The 22,044-nt window shown below is 50.3% G+C and overlaps 2 protein-coding genes across 4 annotated transcripts in view; one reads left to right on the top strand and one right to left on the bottom strand.

Annotated features, from left to right (window-relative positions):
- Positions 1-5,988: 5,988 nt before the first annotated feature.
- On the bottom strand, positions 5,989-17,200 carry SLC25A37 (solute carrier family 25 member 37). The gene is made up of 4 exons (XM_042886762.1): positions 16,922-17,200; positions 11,814-12,042; positions 9,879-9,935; positions 5,989-9,027 (listed from the first exon to the last, which is right to left on the bottom strand). Exons 1-4 carry the CDS (start codon positions 17,132-17,134, stop codon positions 8,507-8,509), a joined length of 1,020 nt encoding a protein of 339 aa, XP_042742696.1. The 5' UTR covers positions 17,135-17,200; the 3' UTR covers positions 5,989-8,506.
- A 4,508-nt stretch (positions 17,201-21,708) lies between these two features.
- Positions 21,709-22,044, top strand: part of ENTPD4 (ectonucleoside triphosphate diphosphohydrolase 4) — an 8,374-nt gene continuing 8,038 nt past the window's right edge. For 2 of the 3 annotated variants that reach the window (XM_042886777.1, XM_042886775.1), the window contains exon 1: positions 21,709-21,788. The gene's annotated coding sequence lies outside the window, so the exon portion shown is untranslated. The other variant, XM_042886776.1, reaches the window with a different exon arrangement.

Raw genomic sequence — 22,044 nt, 5'->3', positions numbered from 1 at the left:
GAATGGCTCATTGGGAAAAACTTTGTCCTCCTTGTGCCATAGCTTTTTTTCCACGTGTGGTTTCAGCCCCTTAAAACATCCCTTTGTTGCTTCAGCACCCAAATGCTCCATACTTAACTTTGCTGACACAAAGCCCAGTGCAAATAGTTGCTATTTTTTGTACATATGTTTTGATACTGTTTTATCCGATGCGTGCTGTCCTCTGGAATAAACAACTCAGAACCTTTGTTAAGAACAAGCTGCCTCGGTCGGTTCCTTGCTCTGGGTTTGGTTTTTCTCACTAGTTCCTATTTCTGCCATGAAAACACCACCATCTTCTCAAACAAATATCTACTGTGAATGTTGCACCAATGTCACCATTAGCAAATCACTGCTCATCACTGTTCCTACGTCCCCAGCACCAAGCACTCCTACATCACTCATCCATCATCCTGTTAACTGCCCTTCATCTGGTGAGCATGATACAAGTGACCATTCCCCCAAAAGGAAGAGTGAAACACGTTCTTATCACCCCTAATCTTCCTGCAATCCCACAGTTTAATCTCAGTCACCATGGCCTCCAAATTTTGGTCCTGAAGCACTGCCCAGAGCTCTGCTCCCAGGTTTGCTTTCTGCCCTAAGAGCCCAAAGCGATGCCAGGGAGATGCCCAAGTCTTGCAGTTGGGCTTTGTCCTTTCTTAGCACAAAGACAAACTCTAGGAATCATAGAACCATTAAGGTTGGAAAAGACCAGTATGGTCATCAGCTCCAACCATCAGCTCACCCCCTCCATGCCCATAGAACCACAGGATTGTGGTTGAAAAAGACCTCTAAGATCATCCCCAACCCCAACCCACCCCCACCATGCCCAATAACCACGTCCCCAAGTGCCACATCTCCACGTTTCCTGAACACCTCCAGGGACGGTGACTCCTGAACCTCCCCTGCCACAGCTTAAGGCCACTTACTTCTCATCCTATAGGGCTGTAATCTTTTGATGACCGAATAACCCAAGAGTATCCAAGTACCAACCCCAATGGGAACACCATGGCAGGTTTCCTGGTGACAACCAGCCCCTTGATTCATAGGGAAAAGGAAAATCCCACCCAGCCAATGGAAGCACAGGGTTTTAACCAGCCCTAACAAAAAGGAACTCCTGTTTGTGCGTGGCCAGAAACAGAAAGCATCATTTAACATCTGTCAATTAGCCTCACGCTCCGCCGCGAACGCATCCATCAAGATTAAACTCTGCCTAATGCTGACATAACTTTTTAACTCACCTGTGCCAAATCATTTATTAAAGCTTAAAAAAAAGCACACACACACACAAAAAACACAGAAAATAGGGTTGCCTTTGGATAATGTAACTGCTGACTAACATTTGCATGCAATAAACCACATACTTGGCAAGAATGCGTGGGATTGAGGCCAACAACAACCTTAGTCTTGACCTATGCAACGTTTGCAAAGCAGAGCAGTGGGAATGGTTCCACTGCAAGGAGCTGTGAGCAGGGGATGCAGAATGCAAGGATGCCCAAGTGTTATCAGAGCAGCATTCCCCCAGTCTTGGTACCCAGTTATGAGGAAGGTGCTTCAGAGGTGAAAACAGCAGATCTTCTGTGGAGTGTGGATGCTCCCCGAGGAGAGAGGTGAGCAAATCCACAAAGCACCAGGATTTAGAGCTCTTCAAAACCCTTGAGGATATTCAATATTTACTATTCTTATGCTGGATGCTCTTGTCATCCAAAGAAACACTTAATCTCCTTCTAATCCCACTCTGCAGTAAGGATGTCTCGCGGCAGGCACTGCACAGCCCACACTCAGAGCTGCCCCAAGGCAGCCCCAGGGTGCCATCACTGCCACCACAACGTGGGACGCGCTGGTTCTGCCTGCCCTGGGGAAATGAGAACTGCTAATCACTGCGACATGTGAGTTTTGGCTGTAGCAATGGGATTTCAGCTCACCCAGAGGGACGCTCCATGCACGGTCTGTGTGGTCCAGGCACCTCGCAGGGATCCAGGTGAGTGATGGAGGCATAGGAAGAGTTGAGTGGATTTTCACCACAGTGAAGAACAGAGAAGGAGAGAAAATGAAAACAAACACCTGTGGTTTTTTCTACTTTTATAGAGCCCTTTGGGATGTGGAAGAACACAGCTCTCCAGATTGGCTCCCATGGCATTCCTGTGCGAATCTCCTTCATTGTCTTCCACAAAAAGGCATCCAAGGCACATTCCTCCTTTCTTCTGTTATGGACTGAACACGAATGGGCTACACTTGAGTTGGAAAGCTCCAGATTTGGAGGAAAAGTGAAAAGAAAAAGGGCTTCAGAGCCATATACTTGGAGTCAGAGCTCTGGCTTTGTTGTGTTATCCCAAAAAGAAGACAGTGGGGGCTAAGGGGGCACCATGTCAGTTCTCTATGGCCCCACCTGGACATCCAAACCACTATAGCACCCAAAATCCCTCAGAGGGCATCTAGGCACTTCATTCAAAAACATGTTCCAAAGCCATCATGTCTCTCTATGCAGAAATCACAGCCTAACAGTAATGAGGGCTGATAAGGGGGGTAATGCTCATGCTGCTGCAGTGGCTGCTTTGGCTCAGTTCTATTCCCACTTTTTCCTTTTCCATTGCCGTGATCTGGGGTCCAAAGAGCCAGCACCACACACGGGCTCCCCACCAACTCCCTGTGCTCACAGCTTTTTGCAGCAAGCAGCTTGGAGGAAAAGCAGATTATTTCTCAGCCCCAGGCAGTGCAACCTCTGAGGGCTCAGTCAGCCCGTTTTCCCTGGGAATGAGCACAAAGCATGGCTAGAAGCAAGGAAACGTGCTGCTCTGGAGTTTCCTGTGGTACTTTCCCACCCATTGGCAGGTGAACACAAAAGGGTCCTCCTTGTGCCGTGGCGGAAAGCAGAGGGATTAGGGCAAGCCTGTTTGCAAACAGAGCCTGGGTGGGGGCAGCCAGGGCTGCAGGGTGCTGTGTTGGAGATGTGTGGGGTTTGCACAGGGCAGAACTGCTCTCAGGTCCACCCAGCACAGCTTCCTCTGCGGGAGGATGTCCGAAAGCTTTGCAAACACTGCGGTGCCAGCAACAGGTTTTGCAATCAAACGTGTTTTCTAAGCATTGGGTCTGAAGCGAGCAGAGCATGAGCTCCATTTATACCAACCTGGTATTATGAATCCCATATCTGGCTGCTGGGTATTGGCATAGATGAGAAACGTAGAATCATAAAGGTTGGACAAGACCACCAAGGCCATCATCTCCAACCATCAAGCCACCTCCACCACGTCCGTAGTGTCACAGAGTCATTAAGGTTGGAAAAGACCCCCGAGGTCACCAAGTCCAACCCCAACCCAACCCACCATGCCCACAGACCGCGTCCCTCGGTGCCACATCTTCACAGTTCTTGAGCAGCTCCAGTGACAGCGACTCCATCACTTCCCTGAGCAGCCTGTTGAATTCATTACCACTCTTTCAGAGAAGAAATTTCCCCTAATATCCAATCTAAACCTTCCCTGGCACAACTTAGAGCCATTACCTCTTGTCCTATGACTAATGATGCTGATGATGACATGTCATTAATGATGCAAATATAAGGAGGTACCAAATCCAGCACGATTCAGATACTTTCCCACCTCAGCCCAAGACCAGTCACTCAATAAGCTTAATTATACATGGAGCTGACAATGGTCACCTTTGCAGCCAACAGCAATGCTTCTCAGACCCAGAGCTGAAGCCTAAAGCCACAACCTCACCCCCATCAGCACAGGCAAGAGCTGGGGAGCCTTTCTGAAGCCTTTGGAAGATGCAGCTCAACCCAAAGTGCTCTAGGGCACATGGGCCATGGTGGCCACTGCAGACCTCCATCTTTTGGGGAGTTCAGTTTCCTACAGGCAAAAAAATAAAAAGATTTTGCTGTGCAAATTGTAACACATCCAAAAGACAATGGCAAAAACCTGAATTCTTGCCCTCCATCAAAACGACTCATGTTTGAAATCTCTCTCCATCGCTAAGAGAAGCAAAGCCAGGATTCTGCACTGGGAGTGCACATGGATGGTGGATGACCTGCCAAAATGGCTCAGTATTTGGGGGCTGAAATTAATTCTCACCTCCATATCCACCTGCAACCAGGGCTCAGCAGTGCTCTACAGCAGCTTCACACCTGTTGAGCCCAGCAGAAAACACTTTCAAACGGATCCCCTTGGCTTTGAAAGGAGTCAAGCCTGGCGAATAAATACAAATGTTTTTATTCCTTTTGTGCACAAAGTAAGATAGCAGGGGAAGGTGTGGCCGGAAAACCTTTCACTCCGTGTGCTGCATCTTGTCATCCAAGGTAAACACGCAGCTTAATGAGATTTCAAGAGGGAAAAGGTGAGATATTTGCCTTTATGTTCATTACCCTTTAGAGCAGGAACAATATTTGATGAGAAACAAAGAATTGGGCAAACGAGATGATAATCGCACGCGGTGAACAAACAGAGCCCAGATCCTGGATTAATCAAATGACTTCAGTGGGAACCCCAAAGGCTTTGGTGGTGCAGCATGGCACAAAGCACTGCAGCCCATGGGGGCACGGCCATCACCACCATCCAAAACATCACAGTGTGCATTTATCTCCTTGTCTGCTCATCTCACACACCTACAGACCCCAAGGAAAGACATCAGCAGTTTGGGAGTTGATAGAATGCAGACTGGATAAGAGGAAGGGGTTTATTTATTGGTGCCCACTCAATGCTTCTACATAATGAAAGAATGGAGCAAAGCAGATATCCACCATCCCACAGCCCCTTGCTGCAGGAAATCCTACAAGTTAAAGGGCTTGCTGCAGCCTATTGGATAAATAACAGGTATTACAAAAGTACCCTCAAAGGATATTTACACAATAATCTGTACTGGTTCCAAAGAAACCATTAGTGTCAATTAGAGAAACAAATCCTCTCTGGAACATGCAACTTTTCACAGAAAAATGAAAGCTTTGTCTCACTAATGACCCATCATGCCTTCAGCCATGCTTGAGCACTTTGGGGTTGAAGACAGACTTCCTCCATGCAGTGGAATCAGATGATAAAAATCACAGGGCCTTCCTTGCAGCTGCAAGAGAAAACTGAGATCTGTTACCAGCTCCATAGCATCCCCACACCTTTCTGAATCATTACATATATATGTATATATATATAACTTTTTGCTCAATATCCACCAACTCAAACTCAACATCCACCATCACCAGCCCTTCCAAACCCAGACCTCACCTCTCAGCACTGCACTACAATGGGGAAAGGGGATTCAGTATTGTCCCTACAACACAGATAGAAACATAAAGGAGTCCAAAACATCTTGCAGGGCTTCAATAGCACTTTATCTTTCATCTTGTCTCATGAGCACATCTCCACCCTGGGACACTGATGGGCAGCTGCACCTCCTTTGTTTGCACTGAAGATTAAAAAATAAAAATGCAAGCTGCCCTCCCATGTCTGAAAAACAGCAGGCAATGCCAAAGCCATGGTTTGAAGACACAGGGAGATCCCTACAGCCCGACATCAGCATCTTGGGGAGAGGCACAGACACGGCAATGGATCATGGAGGCTGTACCAAGGAATTCGTTGTCTCCACTTTCTTGAGGGAAGAACTGCCCTGCAAATTACACATTCCCCATTGAAATGGATGTTACCTTCAACCCAGCAGCACACCCAGTGCTTCTACCCCACCTGTTTTCCTTGCACGTGGGAAAAGCTGCTCTGCTTTGCTGCCCAGCAGCCAGAATGTGCATCTTCACTCTGCAGATCTCAGCAGCAGAAGGAAACCCATTCCCAAATCAGCTCCCAGAGGAGCCCACAACACACACACAGGCCAAAACTACTGTGAGACAAAACAAATAAATGAATAACAGCATTTGCTTCCTTGAGAGCGGTAGCGAAAAGCTTCACACCACGGGACACCACTAGAAGGCACCAGTTCCCCAGCACACAGCCAAGAACAACCACGAGCCCCGAGCCAAGAAGACAAAAACCAGCATTTATGTATGTTTTATTATTTCCTTGAGTTCCAGTGACACAACTGTAGCAGCATCTCACAGACGAACTCCTGCAATGTTAAATATGCATCAAGAGAACACATTAAATTCCGAGGCAGGCAAAAAAAAAGAACAAAACAACAACAAAACTGCAGACAAAGTTACTCATCCTCCCTTAAATATATGTGCGTTTGGTGCAGATAAAGCAGCAGTACACGATTCACATACCAGGTTAAAATAAAAGTTCAGACTCGCAGCAAAACTTTCAAACAACACAAGGAGAGGTGAAGAACTTTGGTGGTGAGGCTTTAATGCAGGGATCCAGCAGGAAACCCGTTCAATTTCTGCAATTTTTAGACCAGTTGGGCACAGCTGTTCCATTTCCAACTGGTTTTACCCAATAGCCAAGGTGATCTGCAGAGATCTATGAACATCCAACTGCTCCTTGCTCTCAGCAAGCTCCCAACGCAACCTGGTTGCTCAGCAATTGGGAGGGAACCAGAAAAGCACGCATTTTTCTGGACAGTGGCAGAGATGGGGAGCTCATTTTGGGATGCTCAGCACACAACCAATGTAACGAGCTCAGCCTCTGTGCCCTGACCCACAACTCCCTCCAAGTGCAGAAAAGACACAGTGATGTAAAGCAAAGCAGAGGAAGAGGACGATGCATCAAGGACTGTGGGCTGAGCCACCTAAAGCTGCACCAAAAGAGCTGTTAACTTCCACCTTATGCCACAATTAGCAATAAAATGACCCAAGATTTTCATCCACTCCTCTCCAATAGACAACGTTTGTGCAGTTCTGGTTCCTGTTAGTGACTCTCCGGTTTCTAAAGTCAACAGAAATAGAAATAAAAAAGACATCCAAACCCAATAGCTGGCTGGAGCATCTCCAGCCTGGAGGACCCCGGTGTGCAAGAGAGCTGGGGACTTTCTCCAGCCAAAACTCTGCAAATTGAGGTTAAGCTTTGCACTTTAAGACAAAGGGTGCATTCAACACAGTGATTTGCTCAGCTTAAGTGACAAAAAGGCATCGAGGACCTCCTTGCATCGTTGGCACAGAGGTAACTGTGATTACACAAGGCACAGGCAGCACCGCCCATGGAGATGCACATCAATGCAGCTTCTCCAAATAATGGAGAGGAAGGTTTGGCTCTGCTTTGTGTCATCCCGGCTGACGGGGATGCTTGCCAACCCAAACGTGTCAAAAACAAGCTGGGAATACATCCGTGGCAGAGCAGAAGCTGCCACTGGCACAGCGGTGAGGGGATGGGACCAGCCCCAATCATCAGCTGCTGCCAGCAAGGTGAGCTCCACGTACGATCAAGATTTCCCCAGGTGCAAATCAAGATCAGCCGAGTGGTGTCCTGCAATCCCCCAAATTGATCAAATTTGTCATCGGCTGCTGATGACACAAAGAAACAGGTTGAGACATCCAAAAAAACCACACCGAGTTGAGAGAAGCCAACAAACTGGCGTAGATCTGCCCTCTCAAAGTGGGAAAGAGGGATTTTGGAGCTCTCCACCCTCACACAAAGGCCATATTCCAAAAATGAGCATTTCTGCAAAGGATGTGATGGAAAGAGCCATTCCCAGCAGGAGCAATAAGGTGGATCCCCTTCAGAGCAGGCACAACGCTGCTGAACACAAATCCCAGCATTTTGCAGCAGCAAACCCAAACCCTCCCTCCTGCGAGCGGAATCAGGGCTTCAGTGAAAAAATACAAATAAGTTAAGGGAGGACCAAAGCCATTTCCAGCTATCACACACCATAAAAATGTACCTTTAGAAAAGTGTTTGAAAAATACTCTCCTCTTGAATTCTACATCTTTAAGAGTCTCCTTGTAAAAAAATTGGCTTTTTTTCCACCCCAGGTATTTTGGGGTGCCTCTCCTGGTGTCCTTCAGTCTGTCACAGGGGTGTCCCCATTCCTTCTCCCCCAGCCCCTAGAAAGTCTCCCCAGTCCCTGGACACTCACACAATACCACTGCCTGGGGACTAAATGCTGTGTAATTAAAGCCAATCAGGCTATAAAAATAAATGCTTTCATGTCTTCCTTGCACGTGAGGGAAGAATTTAGCCCTTTTAAAGCAGCTCAGCATCTAGCTGTAATTGTATTAAACAAAAAAAAAACAACAACCAAATACCTATATAGAAAAATAAAGGATAAACATTATCCAACTATTCAATATTTTATATAAAAGTTCTATGATAGGGTATTCTGCTGTAAAAACAAAACAAAAACAGCCTAGGTTGTATAACCCAGGATTTCTGGTGAGGAGTAAACTACAACTTCAAGCTTAAAGAAAAAAAATATATATATATCAATTATTTCGGCTCTCCAAAATAAAGTTATTAAATATATATATTATTATAAGTATTTCATAAACTATTGTTTAAGCGACGAGGGGAACACGTGGCTGAGGACCACAGGAAAGCGGCATCAGATGCGACCCCCCTCATCCCCCCCAGGACCTGGCGTGTTCCTGGCACAAATAGAGGGCATATCATTCCGTCCTTCAAAGGGATGTTCCCTTTTCCAGCTTGTGCTTTGTGAGGAAGTACTTAAAGAACTCATACACCGACCACGCGATGGCCGTTGAAGGGATCTGGTAGATGACACGTGCCTGCACCCCTCGGAAATACCCCGCGATGCCCCCCAGCTGATAGACAGTCCTAAAGGCATTGGCCATGCCTGAGAGGTGCCCAGTGATGTTAAGTGAACTCAACGCTTTGTTCTCTTGGGTGTTGAGCAAGGTCTTGCAGACGTCCAACGGGGTGGTGGCGGCAGCAGCCACGGCTCCGGCTACGGCCCCCGAACAGACGTGGGACAGCGGGTGGTATTCCCTACGTGGGTTCACCCTCTCCTGCATGAACTCGTAGGTGATGAAGTGGATGGCCTGGAAGGGGATGTTCATGGTGAGCTGGGTGGTGTAGCTGCGGTAGAAGGCACCAAAGCCTTCGGTTTTCTGCACTGTCCTCACGCACTGCCAGACGGATTTGTAGGGGGAGTTGAACATCTGCATCCGCTGCTTCACCACTGCTCCAGGGAACATCCAACGTGGCACCAAAGGAATAAAGATTAATTAGATGAGGGCCTTGCTAACGGGCATCCCGACACCCAGTCCAAGCGCTCCTCCAAGCAGACCCAGCGACCCCTTCTAAACCCACAAAGAAGCATTCCTGCAGTGATCCACTCCATATATGCAAACTTTGAGCTCAAGGATCCACGCACCCTCTGCATCCCCTGCCCTAAAACCCAGAAAGCATGGGAAGGGATCAGTTCAGCCCTGGTTTGGTAGCTCTACACGTTCATGGATCAACGCGTTACTCAGCCATCAACAAGGAGACCTCATGTCAGGCTAAAATGGAATTTGGACAGATGGATAAGGCAATAGAGCTCATTTGTGGCAACATATATCTTCAGTTAAAGGTTATTTATTCTGATTAAAAAGAATTTTAAGCATTAAAAACAGTTTTTCTGAAGTTTCTCACTGCTTTTCATCCAGCTCAGGAGCTGAGTACAGTAACACCCAACAGCAGTCCAGCCAATTGATTTTAGATGCATTCTACTGTTGGTTCTCCTATCATCAGACATCCCCCAGGAAGGCAGAGCAGCTGATCAAAGTCCACCATCACCTGGTAGAACCCTACTGCTGCTCTACTGGTTGGGCAGCATGACCAGCTCTGCTTGCCCAGAGCTTTTGAAAAACCACAGCCACTACAAGCAAAGTTTATGGGCAGAGCGTGGTGTGACTCAGGCTCCAGCAATTAAAGCAGCCAGGCAGTCCTGGGCAGGATTTCTGCCTTTCAGAACATAGGCAGCATCCCCCAGCAAAGGGCTGGGGTGGCCCTGAGGCTGCTCAGGCTCTCTGTGCAGGTCACTGTTACCTTCAGCTGGATTCATCACTGCGTCATGGAGCAACGTGGCCACGCTCCCAGCTATACCTGCAAGACAAAAGCATCCTTCAGCAATCCAGGGAGCACAGAGTCACCTGTAACACAGCACCCAGTAACACAATGGGTTACCAGTATGGAAAAACCCAAGCAGGGCAGCCCAACACAAACCAGCTCCGACCGCGTCACGTTGGCTTCTCCCAGCAACTCACAGGGCTTTGCCTACACAAGACTTCGCCAGCTGTACTCAGCCTACACCGGACTGAAGAATGAGCAATGGTTAGAACTGGCTCACTGCATCTTTAATTAGGCATTTTCAGCCATTTAAGCACTAATTGCACAGATTCTGCAAACATCTAGCCAGCCATTAACGACTCTGCAGGACGGCCTCGAGCCACACCTTCCCCTTTGAAGTTCCCGTTGACTTTCAGTCATTTTTTACTAAAGCAGAGCTCAGCTTTCCCATGGGTACCAAAAGCCTGTAGCTACTTGAAGGGCAGGCACAGGAAAGCAGCAAGGAAAAAGGATATTCTGCTCTTCATTGGGTCAAATCACGTGGGCATGGCCACATATTGCTGCCATCACCTCATGGCAACTCAAATAATGGCAAATAATTTTATGCGTGTCGATGCAGCGCCTAAACAGTCCTGTGAACAGCAAAAAATATGCAGCCACGCTTCCAGCTTCCATAAAGGAATTTGAGGATTTGTTTCAAGACTGTGAAGAAAAATTCAATGTTTGCAACTCCATTTTCATGCGACATAAATGCATTTTTTCAACTGGAATACAGAGCTGCAATCAGGTATTCAGCTCAAAAATCTCATTATGTCTCTTTATCAGACTTCTATAAGAAAAACATCCCTCACCACACAGTCTGCCTTATTCATGTCATCACTTTTGGCAGCACGTACATTTGTGAGTAACTGTCAACAATGAGGCACAGGAAGAGCAAAATTAGATCAAAAATCTCTAATGAACCTCTTGAGACCTTACTAAGAACTGAAATTTCTTCCATCAAACCAGAGATTGGTGCATCAGTCTCACAAAAACAACATCCAAAATCCTGTTGGTTTTATGGTTTCATTGAGGTTTTTTTTTTCACTGTCTTAATAAAAAAATTAAAAATTAAATTTTGTTGCTTAAATACATTACATATTTTAATGAGGGCTGCTCCAAAAGTAACGCCTCCTCTCTGATGGTGTTGGCTTGCAATGTCAGAGGTGGATGTTGGTGGTATGGCTCTAGAGATTGAACTTCTGATACCCCATTATATTTTATTGCTGTGTGACAACACAGCACCTGACACAGAAAAGCACGTGGAACAAATGAGTGGGGGGAAAAAAATGGCACCAACTGACATTCATTGATGCTACAAAGGCCAAACAGGGGCGTGATGCAGGGAGGGGTGGGTGGGCCATTGCAGCCACAGGGGGGGCAGCTCTGCTGGTGCAGGCTTTGATTAGCACGGCTAATTAGCATGGCTTGTTCATTGCTGGAGAAAACACACAGCTGATAGTGCTGACTGAACTGAAAACTAGCATTTTGTAGCTAAGAATTTGCTCTATCAAGCAGAGTTATTGCACTCACTGTAGATGTTGTAGTTTCCATGGGAATAAATGGAAGGCGTTACATTCAGAGCAACCTACATATATGCAGCCCAAGATCATTCCTCTTCACTCAATGTGGCCCAGGCAAGCCAACAGGCTGGATGCTTGTGAGATAACAGCATCTTCTGCACCACCTCTTCAATGTGTCAGGATGCCTCATTGGATGCTGCCTGTCACTACACCTCTGTGTCACGTAATCAGAGCAAAAACCCCCAATTATTTATTGTGTGAGCCCACCCAGCTCTCACTGCTTGGTGCAAAGCAAACAAGAGGAAGGTTTATCACAGGACTTTTTAATGCAATAAAATAGATGTTAAAATACCATTGGCCAAGTGGCTGTTTCCTCCATGCTGAATGGTATCACTGAGAGACTTTTTCATTTTTTCATAGCAAGCAAAGTACATGGCGTGGGCAGGGCCAGCCCCCAGCATGGTGACGTTGATCCCACGTAAAGGCCTCCAGAAGCCTTCAGTCAGGACCATCTTCTTCAGGGCTTCATACACACTCCGGTACTGGGCCTTGGGGTCGGGCTGCAGGCTCTGCATCCGTGTCTGCAAGAAAGCACACAGGAAAGAGAGGCTTCAGTCATGTATGTAAGACTTCCAGGATTCACACCCATATGGGCCCCACTGACCCAAACAGATTACAGAGTCGAGCTCCTGGCTCCACACAGGAGCACCCTAAAATCCTTTGCCTTCTTTTGCTGAGCCCACTTTGCCCAGAGCCCCCCGAGCGCCCACAGAACCCCAATGCACCCACGTCCCATTTATTCACACTTCTGCCAGAACAACCCCACAAAGTCCACGCTTCCATTGCAACACCAACACGTCAGAATTCTGCTGGTGGATGTGCAACCTCTGCTCTTGTTTATGCACAGGGAATTAAGTGCAATTGTTCAAAAGACAAAGGTGAAGAAACACAGCCAGGGTTCTAATTGCCTCCTGCTTGCAACACTCTGTCTCTGCCCCAGCGTGTTCCTCCTGCAATTGCTCACTGCTTTGATGCCCACATGGAGCTATAGGGCACATGACTGGGAAATGGGTTTCCTTGAAGGGCACAAAGATGAGTCCCTGTCCATATCAGGTGCGTGAAGCCCAATCTGACCCCTGGAGGACCCAAGGATGGCTGCTGGAGATCACCTGCCCTCTGGTCATCCACCAGCTCCATGGTTTTGGTGTTACCTGCATCCTTCCTCAAAAATCCCTGGGGAGTTTTTCTTCCTCTTAATTGCTTTCCAAAGTTTCCCAAGAGGCCGGCAGCTTTCAAGGGACACCTTCAAGCTTCAGAGCAAAGTTTCACCCCCAGATGCATTGCACTGTGCTGAACTCAGTTCATCCGTTTAGGGTCAGAGCAGTTCATGAATGAGGTGATAAGCAGCAGATAAGGGAGCAGGCAGCCCTGAAGGTCAGGTCTGCTGCTACAGGCTCAGCATTGCAAACAGTGCTTTGCTTCTGTACCAAGTTTAAGCCCAGAAATGCATTGCACCAACTTTACACCTTGACCCATTTTGCTGAGGGGTGAAAATCAGCCCTTTTCTACTCAGCTTTTGATATTGCAATAGCAGCGCAGCAAGTGGGGCTGCAGCACTGCAAGTAATCCCTCCAGGAAATCCCTGGTTTAATATCTTTGGCTCTGCAGAAGTGCAATAGTGATGCAAACTGCAGCCCCAGAAGGAAGGATCCCCCACATCCCTCTGTGCTTCTGCACAAGGACTCATCAGTTCACTTCTGCAATTAACCAGCAGCAATCCCAGGGCTGCGCTTCGAGGTGAGAACACACCAAATCCACGTGCTGCTGATTTGGACCTTGGATTCCTTTGGTTGCCTGAAAATTCAAAGGCATTTCCACGGCCACTGCTCTGAGATCAAGGGATCGGGGCTGAACTGCAGACTTTAACCCAGAATCATAAGCCAAACTGTTAATGAGAGCAGTAAAGCAGTGTGTGAGTAACAACCTACTGCATTTGTAGTAGCTGTTCTAGAAAATGCACAAGAATTGCATTTGCAAAGTGATGCGAGTGAGCAGCTAGGAGAACTGCAGATTGTAAGCATCTGGGGTCACGAATGCAACTGAAAGAACTCTTCCTTTTTGCACCACATATTGCCTTTCCCCAAAAATACACCACCTCAATATGCAAAAGTTGTGGTCCCGTTGCACAGACGCCTGCAGCTGAGAATGCATGAGGTGAACACAGAGCTGCACAGCTGCAGCAAAACATGCCCTGTGTTTGGAGAAAGTTCACAGGCTGCTTAGCATGGAGGAGCTGTGCTGAGGAATGGAGTTTCGCTGCCTCGAGCAAAGCTTCCTGGTATAGAGCACATGGCAACGCTGGAAACAAACCTAAAAAGCACAGTTTTCCTCTAAAAGAAACAACAGCTCTGAATCTCGCAATGTGCTTAAAAAAATAGATGCAGAGCAGCTTGCATCCTTTGCTTTGCATGCACGAGGTCCCATGCTGCTGTCACCATGACTCAGCAGCACCCACCAGCTGCAGCAGGGATTGTGCACTGCTGCAGACTCAAAGCTCCACCCTCACATTGCAAAACTGAGCCTGATTCCAGCTCAGTGCATTGCTGGGATGCATTCAAAACCAGTGCAATTGCAGCATGCATCTGGAGCCGGAGCATCAGAGATGTCTGGGAGCATGCAGTGCCATAGAGCAAGCAACATGCAACACTGCAGCACCTCGAGCACCTCCACATTCCTGCCGGGCATCCACCTGCTTTCACATGGCAAAATGCATGCACACCCCTTAGTATTCCCTAAGCACCCAGCTGCACGCCAGCCCCATGCAGCTGGATCAATTTATCGCAGCAGCACAGCATCAGTGCTGCACCTTTAAAGGCTGCAAACAGTTGATTTGCTGCACAGCCCTTCCAACACTTATCTGCAGCCTGCAAGCTCCTCCAGGAGTTCACACCCCTGTTGTTAAACAGCCCAGAAATGCTCCAGTAATCCTGTTGCGTAAGGCAGCAAGCATCCGGGCAGCCTTACCTGCAGCACGGGCACCAGAAGCAAAAGCAAAAGTCCCAGCTCTGGATTCATGGCATCCCTGTGGAGCAGCAGTGCCCACCACTACCCATGCATCGCACAGCACCGTGCAGGATCCCCTAAAGAAGGGAGTCCAGTGCTTGAGGACATAACCCTTACCGCATCCCAAAAGATGTACGGCCATCTAAGCATGATGAAAAGAGGCTGAAAACACCCGAAAAGCTCTGAAATGTTCCTTCCAAGGCAGCACTAGCACAGAGTCAGTGCTGCTGCTGCTCTCTTTGCACAAAGTTCAGCACAGAAAGAGGCAGACACTTCCCAGACGTTTCTCAGCTGGCACAAGCCATGGGGCGAGGACGGATTTCTGTCCAGAAGCGTTCTGCTAACAAGAGCCAGCTCTCCAGTTTTGTATTTCTTTGCAAAGCATCACCGATTTGATGGACAACTGCACAAACCAGCTGGCATCCCCTGTCACCATGCAGCTCCCAGTCACCCATTCTGTTTTGCAGCAGCTCCCAGCAAGTGCCCAGTCCCCATGTGTGGCTGCAAAGTGACCATGGGTGGGGTGACAGGTTGGTTGGGGCTGGCAGCACCCACACCATCCCCTAACAGGACAAACTGCTCTTTGTGGCCATGCACTGATACCCACAGGTTCACCACCAAACCCAAACATCCCAAACCTGCTCTCACAGGAGCACTGCCCTCCGTCCTATTCAGGTGCATGCTTTCTGGAGAAGAGCTGCAAAGCAGCCAAGCCCCCAAACTGCTCCATCCCTACAACAAACCCCATTCACCCTCCTGCCCTGCAGACAGACTGCATGCCCCTGGCTCCTTGCTGCAATTCGCTCTTCCTGCACCATGAGAAAGAAAATAATGCAAAGGAACAGACACCAAACAACTCCCAATAACCACAGGTCTCCAACTTTCAGCTGGCAGAGCACGACCAGTACTGCATCTCCCTCCCAAAACAAACAGCCACAGTGCTGGGAATGCCTCACACAGTGCCAAAGCACATAGAGCAGCAGAGCTGTGGGTCACACACAATGATCCTGGCTGTACAGGGACACCTGCACACAGCTCCATCGCCCTGGGGATCTCCCATGGGCAGGCTGCAACCCCACAGCCCCCCAGAGGGGTAGCAGCATCACAGATGCATGTCGTGTTCAGGAATGGTGCAAGTGACTGAAACAAACAGTTCTCCCAAATTGTATCTTTTCCTTTTCTCTTTGAGAGGAAACAAGTTGCTGGGGCCAAAACATTTCCTCCTGGAGGCCATTGAACAGCTCAGGTGCTCCAGACCCCACTTTGTGCAGCATCCATGGGCTCTGCTTGGCCGTGCCCTGATCCCAGCAATATCACCTGGAGCAGGGAAAGCACATTTCCTTACTGGAAGAAAAGGAAAGATGTTGAGAGAATGAAAGACGTTGATGGTAATGAGCTTAATTAGGCTCAGTTCCTTACAGAGTGCAAAGATCCTACAGGGACCTGCAGGCAGCAGCTCCCTCCAGCTCCAAGGCACACAGGTTGCTGGGGAAAAAAAAAGTGCTTTGCAGCAAACCAGCAGCACCTCCGTATTTACACCATGCACGGTTTGCTAAGCTACAAGAGGAGAAAGCTTGCAGGGAGGAGGAGCAGAACTCCTGCAATTTCCCTGATGGCATCTTGCTCTGAGTTCATGCACGAGGACTTTGCTTTGCTACGCCAGGGCTGGACACAGAGCAGCACAGCATGCACCTTTGCACTGTGGTTGCGTAAAGCCGGCGGGCACAGCGTGCTGTGGCTGCCCAGGAGGGCTCTGTGCAGCTCCCATGTCAGAACAGGAAGAGATGACAGCACAGTGCAGCCTGGCAGCGCACCCTGGGGCTGTGTGTGCTCACAACCTAACACAGCTCTGTTCCCCCAAGCAAACTTCCCCCCTTGCTCTCTAAGCCCCCCTCCTCGCACACCACAACCCCCCAGCACTTCATGCATGCAGCCCCACACCCTGTGCATGCAATCCCCCCCCACACACACCCCAAGAATGCACCTCCATCCCTCATCCACGTATCCTCCTTGCACTGCCTACAAGCTCCTCTTCCCCATGCACGTCCACTCCACGCATTCCAGGAATGCAATCCTCCAGACCCCATACAGGACCCTCCACTGCCCTCCCTGCATGCAACTGCCCCAGGACCCCCGCAGCCTATGCATGGATCCCTTTTGCAGCTCTGTGCCCCATCAACACACCCTGCACCCCAGCTCTCCGTGCACACACCCCCTCTGCACACCCATACCCCTCACACACCCCCTTTGCACGTCCATGCCCTTCACACGAACCCACTTTCACAACTCCATACCCCACGAGCAAACCCTGCACCGCTACACTCCCCCCCCGTGCATCCCCAGCATCACGGAGAGCCCAGTCCCAGGTCACCCCCTCGCTCTCCCCAGCCCACGCACCTTCACGGAATCCACCGGGTACATCACGCTGTGTTCCATGATCCCCGCCACCGCCCCGGCCAACATGTGAGTGCCAAGCGAGGCTCCGCTGGGCAGACTCTCGTAATCCTCACCCTCCATCGGGGGGGTCACAGAAGGGGCAGGGATCGGCCCTGGGGGCCCAGGCCCCGGTGGGGCCGCCGTGCTGCCCCCTACGGAGCAGCTCAGCTCCATTCGCTGGGAGCTGAGCAGAGATCGGGAACGGGAAAAGGGATTCCCGGAACGCGGGGGGGGCCGGGACTGGGGGGGGGCGGGGGGGCGCGGCACGGGGAGCGCGCGCCTCCCGTTCCCTGCTTTAAAGCCGCGCCCGCGCCCCGCCCCGGGCCTCCCAGCGGCGGCCAATAGAAATGCTTCTCCGTCTCCCGCCTCTTCCCATTGGGTAGAGAGAACAGGCTGGCTCCCGCTTGTGACGTCACAGAGAGGCCAGCCCGGAAGATTGACAGGGCAACGGGCGAATGGGGAGGAGGGCTGGGATGAGAATGGTTGTTAAGGGGTGAAAGGGGCGGGACCGCGGGCGGAATGCGGCGCGCCTCCCGCGTGCCAGCGCGCGGTTTCGGGAGAAGCGGCGCGTTAAGGGGCGGAGAGGAGGGAGCGGGCCGAGCGCCTGCCGTCAGTTGGCTTTATTTTATTTCTTATTTTAATTTTAATTTTGAAGCTTATGGGGCTGCTGAGAGTAAAGCAGCCCTTGGCATGCGTGTGCTGCACTGTCCTGTACAGCCCCCTAAAATAGGCAAAGCCACGGGCACGGCTGGAACAGGCAGCCCTGCGCTGCTGCTCCTCCATCCCTCTTGCTTTCCAGCGCAGATCGCATCTCACGTGGGTGCCCTCAGCATCACCCCGTCTGCAGGGCAAGGCGCGGCCGTAAATCAAGGCTGGGCTCCAGAACTTCCTTCTTGTAATGCAGCCTCGTGCAGGGAAAGGGCCGAGTTCGAGCTCGGCAGCAGCACTTCCTAGCACTGCTGCACGTGGTTTGTGGAGGTTTCCTGCTCTGTAAGCAACAGGTCCACTGTTCCCAATGCGTTGAGGAGACGTCGTCGTGTTGTCATTGACCATAACCAGCCCTTTCCCCTACGGCCCTCCCTCTTGCTGCCTGATAAGAAATTGGATGAATCAAAGTGACGTGCAGAGCTGTTTCCAGGTTATAGTTTAATCTCAAGCAGCTTTGTTGCAAGGAATCTTCCTCAGCAGCTCTGCACAAGTGGGTGGTGCAGCAGAGATGCCAGCATGATGATGCACAGGGATTTTTTCCCCGCTGTGCAGAAGAGCTGGAATTATTCCCGCTTTGTGAAATTGTTTCCACACCAGCATGGCGCATCGGAGCCATCCATCAACAACATGAACTCAACTCAGTGTACCTACAGACCCTCCTCCATTTGCGACAGCTCAGCCTCGAGCAATGGCTTTTGGCCCCAGGTTCCATCAGCATGGATGGAGCAGAGGGCGAAGCTTCCCGTGCTGCTGAAAACCCGGCTTGGTTGCAGGTTTGCTCATCCACATGGGTCACTGCAGAATGCACAGCTGCAATCTGCACGCACGTTGCATCACACAGGGTGATTCAGACCCATAAGGCTCAAGTTCTTCCTGCTGACCTCCACTATGGGGCCTCTGCACCCTGCCACAGCTATGAAACAGCATAAGGTGAGAAATAAATGGCCCTCCCAGTGTGACATTCTGCTCCCAGCGCAGTGCAGGACCCTCCCCAGCCCATCAGAGCGTTTATCTGGGCTGGAGCTTCAGGACAGAGCAGATGTACCCATGCAGATAAGGCAGGAGTGTCCCATCTGTGGGCAGGCACCTTCTGGGAACCTGAAATTGGGGTTTATCTACCAGATCCAGTGAGATACGTAATTTTTTAAATTATTATTAATTTTTTGGGGCGTTTTCCCAATTTCCACCGTGGGTTCGGTGTGGGCTGAAGGGTGGGCAGGGAACACCTGGTGCAGAGAGTTGCCTTCCAGCAGCACGTTGCAGGACACTTTATTAATTGGGGTGATGAACAGCAGGTAATTGGCCTTCTAATTGCAGCCAGGAAAAGGCACCTTGTAGCAGTGCAGTGCAAAGAAAAGGGATCTAAATAAATGTACCTCATTTGCACTCCTTTTTGCAGTGCAATCAGGTCGAGCTTCGTGTCCAACACCAAGAAACCCCCACGGCATTTTGGGCAGGCATTGCCATTCCCCATCCTGCACGCTGCGGATGCAGAGCCAACAGGAATTGTCAGTTCCCCACCACAGCTGCATTGCCATCAGCCCATCATTCCCACCCCTGCTCCTCCTAAAAAGATGCAAAACCTACAAAGAGGTTTTAAGCAGTGAGTCTGCAGCAACCTGTGTGGGTTTGCTCCCTAGATCTGCCCTTAGGTAGAAATAATGGGTCAAAAGTGCAGGTTTTGTGCTGCTTCAAACCTGAACTTTCTGTGCCGTGTTCGCCCTGCGAGCACAATGCTCTCCTGTTATTTGTTATCTCTATGAGCAAATGAAGCAAAGTGGATTGTTTTGTCTCCACAGTGGGCTGACCCATTTATTCAAGCATCAGTGCCATGTACTTGCTGCTCTGGGGAGGTGAGCAGTGGAAAACAAGGCAAGCTGGGCACTGATCTCTGCATGGGTAGAGCCACGTTTCTGCAGCCTGGGAGGTGTGGATGTGAGGAATTTGGCCTGTGGGTTTTATTTCAGTGCTCCCATAATCTGACCTAATTTACCTCGTTCAGTGGATTAATGCAGCAGGGAGAGGCGGTCCCTGGCTATAATTGAGGCTTTTTTGCTTTACTTCCTGCACCCAATCTTTTTCAACAGCTCGCCTTTCTGGTTTGGAGCCCCGGGGAAACAATGGGAAAAGCTCAGCCCTGTGCCGTGCTAGTAGGGTTTTTGGGTGGCAGCGAGCACAAGGAGGCTGCTGGCTTTGTGCACAGCTCTGCTGTGTGCTTTCTTTTGGGCAAGCTGCAAAATGAGGGGTGTGGGATGCACCCAAAGCGGTGGCAATGCTCTGCCATCAGCTGTTGGCATTGCAATGGCTGAGCTTTGTCACTGGGATGTGCAACGCTTCGTGTTCAGCTGCAAAGGATGAGATGGGAGCTCTGCAAACGGGCAAGCAAATGAAAAGCCAGCTGGACTGGGATTTTACTTACTTGTTTATTGAAACAGGAAGTTTTAACAACCAAAAATCCCCCACAAAAATGCAAAAAGGACTCTGAATTCTGCTCAGAGCTGATCAGCAGTCCCATATCTGCCAGACCCAGTACTGCTGCTGCAGGATGATACTGGAGAGGGTGTGGGCAGGGTGGGTGCTGCTGCCAGATAGGGATGCATCTGGTGGGCTGCAGGTCCCCCAACTCCTCCATTTGAAATTGCAAATGCCCCAATGTTCCATTCCAAGCTCGGCCCTGCAGCATTGTTACCCCAGGTCTATGTCATGCTCTGTGCACCGGGCACAAAGGAATGCCACAAAATATGGTCGCAAACTGCGAAGAGCTTCCTCCGCTGCTGCAGAGCCCATGCATCTGGAAGTAATTAGCAGGCACAAAGCAATGCAGCATTCCTCCTGGGCCTCCATTTTGTGCTGCTTGCAGGCTCTGGCAACCCACTTGCATCGGCAGTTCTGTGTGTTTTCATCAGCTAACAAAGGTTTGTACCATGCAGAAAGGATGCAGTGCTGCAGTCCTTCTAAAGAAGTCCCATTTCTGGCAGTCCTGCAGAGCTGTGCACCCACAGCATGGCTGCAGTGCTCCCAGGGCTCGTTGCACCCAGAGCAAGGTGTTGCTGGAGCTGTGATGCAGCGTATCTGCATGCAGGAGGTGGACGGAAGGGCTCTGTCTGCATTGCTTCTGTGATTAGTTAATTACAGCGCTGCAGCTAATGGGGATGATCACATTGAGATGAACAGCTTTGCTCTCATTGCATCACAAAGTGGCAAAGCGTGGTGAGCCCAGATGGAAAGCAGAGCCCCAACCCCACCTTGGTTACTGGAAGGTAAAAGATGGCGCACGAAACTGCTGTGCCAGACTCGTGTGCAAAATCTGGTGTGCCAAACTCAGTGTGTAGACCTGGTGTGCAAAGCCTGGTGTGCAAACGTCCAATGCCAACACGCAAAACCCAGCGTGCAAAACTGGTGTGCAAAAACCCGGTCTGCAAAAGCCAGCATGCAAAGCCGCTGTGCAAAACACTGCGTGCAGAACCTGGCAGAACCCAACATGCACGATCCAACGTGCAAAAGCAGGCGTGCAAAGCTCGGCCCTGGGCTGCTATTGCTGCAGCCCCGGTGCGTCCCATCTTTGCAGCGCTCCGGAACGCGCTACCGCCGCTCCGTGGCAGAGCCCCGCACCGCTCTGCTCTCATCCAAATGCACTTTGGGAATCATTTCCCACCTCTTTAGCAAAGCTCGGTTTCGGGACGGGCGATGACAACAAGCCCCCAAACACAGAGGAATGCTCAAAGGCAAATCTCGGTTTCTTGCTGGATCCATACCGGCGTTATGAATTATTTGCATTACAAATATTGATACGTATTACAGCCGACACGCAGTTACACGTTTCCCCTGCAGATCTACAGGTCTCCGCGTTTTATCCGCTCATCCATCAGCCGCTCCGCGATTTAATTGCGATGAACGGCCCCTCGGGCTCTGAATTGGCGCCAACCCCGCGCCTAGCCACGCCCCCACCACCTTTAGCCACGCTCCCCTATTATGGCCACGCCCCCCGGGGAATCCCTTCCCAGCCCGCCCCCTCGATTATCCGCGCCACGTGTGTGCGTCATTGCGTCACATCCGGCCGCGCACCCGGAAGCGACGCGCTGCCCGGTTGCTATGCGGCGGGGTAGCGGCGCGGTTGGAGGTGCGGAGCGCTGCGCTGCGGCATAGGGCGGCCCAGGCCGGGTGGTGAGGGCGAGAATGGGGCAGGCGAGGGTGGAGGAACCGCTGCTGTGCTTGGGGAGGAGCTTCAGCTTCTGGGGGTGCGGTTTTTTTGGGGAGCGGGCTTGGAAGGAGAGAGTGGGCCGGGCCTTGGGGCCTGCCTGCCGCTGGGGCTGTAGAGGAAGGAGGGAGCTGCCTGCTGCCTGCCTGCTGCCTGCCTGCTGCCTGCCTGCTGCCTG

The sequence above is a fragment of the Lagopus leucura genome, unplaced genomic scaffold, assembly GCF_019238085.1.
Source record: "Lagopus leucura isolate 7727_CA_CO unplaced genomic scaffold, USGS_WTPT01 Super-Scaffold_100062, whole genome shotgun sequence".
Lineage (NCBI taxonomy): Eukaryota > Metazoa > Chordata > Aves > Galliformes > Phasianidae > Lagopus > Lagopus leucura.
This window is presented reverse-complemented; position numbering and strand designations above follow the sequence as displayed.

What these genes read in the sequence shown, in the direction of transcription:
- SLC25A37 (XM_042886762.1), bottom strand. Translation starts at nt 17,134, where the DNA reads ATGGAGCTGAGCTGCTCCGTAGGGGGCAGCACGGCGGCCCCACCGGGG. An exon ending in AAACAGCCACTTGGCCAATG is followed by an intron (nt 9,936 to 11,813) that starts GTATTTTAACAT and finishes TTTGTCTTGCAG; the next exon opens with GTATAGCTGGGAGCGTGGCC. An exon ending in AGTGATGAATCCAGCTGAAG is followed by an intron (nt 9,028 to 9,878) that starts GTAACAGTGACC and finishes TCCCTGGAGCAG; the next exon opens with TGGTGAAGCAGCGGATGCAG.